The sequence below is a fragment of the Chaetura pelagica genome, unplaced genomic scaffold (assembly GCF_000747805.2).
Source record: "Chaetura pelagica isolate M959 unplaced genomic scaffold, ChaPel_1.0 scaffold638, whole genome shotgun sequence".
NCBI lineage: Eukaryota > Metazoa > Chordata > Aves > Apodiformes > Apodidae > Chaetura > Chaetura pelagica.
Window position 1 is genome coordinate 190,933 of NW_009954298.1, and position 5,654 is coordinate 196,586.

The window sequence follows — 5,654 nt, forward strand, 5'->3', positions numbered from 1 at the left end:
GCATGAATTAAGACAGGTAAGCTCAGTGTTACCCACCCATACAAGCTCTACTTTGTGTTACGTGCAATATTGAAGAGCAAGCACCATGAAGTACCTGGCAGTGGTAAAATGTCCTCATGCTTTAAAGTCCATGGAAGGCAGAAAGAGTCCCTTTCTCAAATGCATGTAGATCCCTACAGATGCAAATCAGCATTAAGTGGTGGCTGTCAAAGCACAGAAGGTTCTGTTCCTGGTTTCAGTTTCTTCAAATACTGATAACCTTTAGGTGACAACAAATGTCTGTGACCAAGCCACTTCTTGCTACTAGAACTGGCCTCTTCCTTGGATAGACTCTCCCAAGTGGAACAGTGTTTATTCACATGCTACACCATTCCATGAAAGAGGCATGAGGCTGCACCACATGCAGCCGGTTGGGTTGACAGGATGCCATTGGAGGCATCCAGGAACAACAGTCATTGGAGAGTTTATGGTGCCCAGCACCTTCAAAGACCACAGAAGATAAAGGCACAAAAATAAAATCATTTTGGAAGTAGTTTTCTGCTCAGAAAAGTACCCAGTCATTTTGTGGATAATACTTTCCTCACTTTTAAAGGCAAAAAAGTGAGTATTTTTCTAGTTCTGTAAAGAACATTCATGTTAATAACACAACTATTAAATATCCTATGCACACTACTACGCTAGAGGACAGACCTGGCCAGAATTCTATGACTCTGATTCTGTAACTTTTACCTTGCATCCCTTATCATGAGGTGGGGAATCAACATGAGGACAGAATTTGCCCCTTATGTCCTCACAACACCCTTGTGAGGCAGACAGGTACCATGACATCACCTTCAGGAGAGGAAACTGAGGCAAGAGCCTTACCTTCCACTCAGCTTCATCTCCAGGGCTGAATGAAAAGCATCTATGTACCACTGATAAAAATACACTTAGCCAAATACCAGTCTTTCTGTAGACTGGACTACTTCTGCTTCAGAAATTACATAAACAGCTGCTACGAAACGTGTTTCTCACAAGACCTGAATTCCAGAGTACATAAGACAACTGCCAAGACTGTCAGCCAGCACAAACCCTTATATCTAGGCCCCTAAATTTTTACAAGGACTTCAATCGGAGCCTTGTCTCCACTCAAAAATTCCAGTTAATAAGGCACATCAGGGGCTAATCCAGTAATTTTCACAATAAGTGTGAAGTCCTATAAGCCACTGGGCATTTCCAGGCTGGCACTAACAGAACACTGGTTGGCATGTGAAACCATATCCTGTGGCAGAGAGGAAAAGGTTCCTGGCCCTGCCAGTGCCCCACTGCAAGAAACACAAAGCCAGCCTTAACTCATCCTTGCCCAAGACATCATCTGAACCATGACCACCATGGAATGATGTTATCTCATCCCTCAGTAAGGGTGTCATAAGTGCAGTGAAATTTGGGAATGAAAGCAAGGCCACTGAAAATGTGTTGGATGCTGACTTGGAAAGATTCCACCATATGGCTGAGGCCCCACTAAAACATAACACAACATAACATGCCCCTTCTGTCACTAGACAAGTGACAAAAGGGATTTTCTCTGCACAGATGCTGACTTGCAGATATAAGTAACAGATAAGGAATTTTCAGCCCCTGACTGAGTGCAGCGTTCAACGATAATGATTAACAAGTCCATACCAGTAACACGATAGTGCAAATAATTTGATACAACAGCCTGCCCTCTCTTTATTTACATTTCAAGAAATTCTAAATCTTGACCTTGATTGGAGGTATATCAGATCACTTGGTCATACCTATGATCCAGACACATGATCCTTAGGGTTGTGTAATTAAACTGCACTTCTGGCTCCAGCATAGCCAGAATAAATTTGATCTGGTTCATGCCTGAACCAATGTGTGACTCCCACAAGGCAGCAAAGACCTGACACTTGGCATGAAGTGATGATGGGATTCTGCACATGGCTTCAGGCAACAGGGAGTAATGTTAAGGGTCTTTTCCTTGTTTAACACATGAAGTCTTCATTGCTCACTGGCTAGTTGTGCTGTTTGCCCAGGTTGGGAATGTGTCCAGTTCAAACATAGGTCTTCCCCATGTGTTGATGGCCAGTGTGACACAGAAGACTCCAATGATGTTCATCACTATTCCAGATCTAACCTGTAAGGACAAAAGTCCAAACCAACAATAATAACCAAGCACCAGCACAGCAAACTGCAGCACGGCCTGTTTGCACATACATAAGAAATACACATGGCCAAATAAATTACAGAAATAGCCATTGTACACACTGCCCTATGTTCTTGCTTAGGTGGAAATACCAGGGAACACACTGTGCAAAGCTTTTGAACACTTTGCTGTATAACTAGTCTAGAAGCTTTAAGGCATGTACAAGTTTCTCCTACCAGTTAAAGAAAAGCTTCTGCCCTCTTCAAGTCTCCAGTTGGAAAACTGAAAATGTTTGAGAACCTGGCACTGTGTGGTCTGGAAGGCAATCAGAGGATTAGAGCCTAGGACAACTGATTGTTACCTCCTGCTTTCAGCTCCAGTGGAAACAGGGCTTCAGCTACACTTGCCAAAGCCCCAGAAGACTGGAAAGCACTAACTGCAGTGCTTCTTAACCCTTCAGCATTTTAGAGACATATGACTTCCCAGTTTTTAATTTAAATTGGGCTGGGATGTATGTCTGCCAAAACTTATGGGAAAGGTATTATTACTTCAGAAATGCAAATCTTTCTTGCAGTATTAATGCCACCTAAAGAGGGACATAGGGTGGTAGTTACAGCCCATAAAAGCTTCCTGGGACTTTGGAAATATTCAGCTAAGAAAATAAAAGTCTCACCATATTTCAGGATAAAGGCAATGGAGAACTTCAGATAAGATACCAGGCAATTTTGATCTTACCATATCCAAAACACGGATGTGGCCATAGGAAAACACTATTGCATTGGGTGGTGTTGCAACAGGTAGCATGAAGGCAAAGGAAGCACTGAGAGTACCAGGCAGCATAACATACAAAGGATGGATCTTGACAGATGCAGCCTGCAATGAAATGGAGAGAATACCACACTGGAGGAGTTCCAAAAGAAACGCATAAGCAACACTTCCCAGACCATTGAGACACATGGGCTCATTTTGTTTCCTGGTATTGTATCACCAAAGCAATTTACAAGCATTTTATTCTGAAACACACATGTGCTTAAAGATAACTAACTGCTCATTTCCTGCCCCACAATACTTAAAAACAATGCTTGATTCTTCTTGTTGCTTGTTTTGCTCTGTGGTATAATTTGTAGTGCTGGTCAAATTTATCCAACAATCTCTTCTTTGACCTTGGACCACACTTTTGCCAGAGTAACACAGGGATGGGATTATAATTACTAGGCATGTGGAGTAGTATTCAGACATCACAGCAACTCTGTGGGACTCAGAACTTAAGTGCCAGTGTAAGTCACTAATAGCTCAGCATCTTGATTGGCACAATTTTGATGAAATGGTCTAGAATAAAGTGGTTGTACTTTCCAAATTAAAGAACAAAGTAACCTATTTCTTCCTTTATGTCACAATTTCAGTTCTGCTCAGAAAAGGCATCAAAACTTACCACGTTTTCCTCCCTAAGTTTTAAAATTGTTCTGGCTTCCTATGGAAAAGTACACAATTCTAATAATCAAGCCTACCACTTCCTGCATGCTAGTATAAAATCTTGAAGATGAAGGAACCATTCAAAGGGATAAATAAGAAGTGCTGGATTTTGTTTTGGTTTGGGTTTTGTGTGTGTGTTTTTTTCCAGTTCTGAGTTGGTGTTTCAAATAAGTCACTGATGTTTGTTGATCTCAGGGTGGCTGGACAAAGTCTGCACTCCCACTTGACATATTATGCTACATCACAGCAAACACCAGCTAAAATCACTATCCATTATGGTATCCTGTCAGATTAACTGTTTAATTACTGGCTTTCAGATTAACACAGGAGAAAGATTCAAAACAATCCATATGATACTGCTTTGCCACTAGAGACTGTCAGTTTAACTCTGACCTGGCAGTTGATAGGATAACAGGATGGAAATAATCTTACCATGGATGAAAAGACAGGTAGGAAGAGGGTGGCTGTGGCAACATTACTGGTGCATTCAGTGAAGACAGCTATAATAAGTGAAAGTACTGTTGCAATGGCCCAGGGTGGGATAGATCCTAGGGGAGTCATCTGATGACCCAACCAAGCTGACAGCCCAGAGTTCTGAGAAGAAGAAAAGGCAGTTTTCAGTGAGGCTTACAGCCTATAGCTCATGAACAGGGAATTCATGTTACATGTGACATTCCTACCAAATAATGCTAAATAACTCCTGAATTATATAAACACTATACAGGAAAGTCTAATGATGTGTCACAAACACCGAAATAAATTGAGTGCCAACAAGACATAATACTAAGTCCCACTTTCCTGATTTTGCTGGAACTCAAATACTGGCTCATACTTTGGCTACAAAAATATGTTTTTTGCTGAATAAACAATTCGTGCTGTGACTACTGCAAATACTTAACATAGCACTTTGAAGTCTCCTGGCATGTTTTTCTTAAGGTTTCTGAAGATACTGATGCTGTATGAATGTAGAGACATAGGCAGTGATAGACTCAAACACGTTACAAAACGTTTGACTTGATGGCTTCTAATGCTCCGGAGCTTTAATAATGCATGTATGATGTATGCAGATGAATGTACAGCCCTACAGCTTTAATTTGCCCTATGGTTTAAAATTACCTGGCTTAGATCTGAGGATGAACTTACCCAAAGTGTAGCACTATTGATAGCTAAGGCTTGTTTTGATTTTGATGCATCTTAGCAGTGATGAAAGTACAATGCAGGTCACCTCAAGATTCTTTCCTGTTTTGGGAATTCAGCTGCCTTTTATGTGAATTTATGAGCACAGGATTAAGCCATGGGCTTATGCCTGTCACATTGGCAATGAGCATATTGCCTAGCAACAGTCACTGACAAGAAGTTCAAGAAACCCCACTGTACACAACTGTGGGAGATATCTACCTACAATGACTCATTTTCTTCTTGACCACTTCAGTAGTGGTTTGGGTTAAATCTGATTATATATATCCTTTAAACGAATCCCACGTGGTTCTGAAAATCTTACAAGTATATCTGAAATTCTATTTTTCTAGCCAGGTCGGGATGATAACAGAAATAAGAAAGGCTGCTTTTCCAGTCTGTCCAGCCAGTGAAGAACCCAAACTATTCGACAGCCTCCAAAAGGTAGAATAAATGGAAGAAACTTGGTCAGAGCACACAAATTCCCAAAAGAGAGGCACATTCACCTCTGCTCCCAGTTCTTGCTAACTTGGATCTGCCTCCAGACTGAACATCTCTGCTGGGTTTGGCTTTGGGTGCATGCCCAGTAATACAGGACTAGGTAACAAACCAGGGAACTTTGTCTTTGAGTCAGAGAAAAACAGATGTCAGGACATACTGCACTTGCATCAGCCAAAGCAAAACCTCCTCCCAGCAGCAGCACAATGCTCCAGGGCATCTTCCTCTGAACCACATTCCAGTCTAGCAGCGGGGCTGGTAAGAATGGCTTTTTTATATCTGAAGTGAGAAATGAAAAGCAGAGCACGTTTTAGGAGAGTGAAGACATTTTTTGTCCTGTTATCTAAGATACTAGGGA

General features: G+C 41.5%; 1 protein-coding gene across 1 annotated transcript in view; it reads right to left on the minus strand.

Moving 5' to 3' along the window:
- Positions 1 to 2,011: 2,011 nt before the first annotated feature.
- SLC13A5 (solute carrier family 13 (sodium-dependent citrate transporter), member 5) overlaps positions 2,012 to 5,654 on the minus strand; it is a 10,908-nt gene continuing 7,265 nt past the window's right edge. Inside the window, exons 8-11 of the mRNA XM_010003800.1 lie at positions 5,457 to 5,575; positions 4,055 to 4,216; positions 2,885 to 3,022; positions 2,012 to 2,140 (exon numbers count right to left, since the gene is read on the minus strand). Of these exons, the coding sequence (XP_010002102.1) occupies positions 2,012 to 2,140; positions 2,885 to 3,022; positions 4,055 to 4,216; positions 5,457 to 5,575 (548 nt within the window). The remainder of the gene's footprint in view (positions 2,141 to 2,884; positions 3,023 to 4,054; positions 4,217 to 5,456; positions 5,576 to 5,654) is intronic.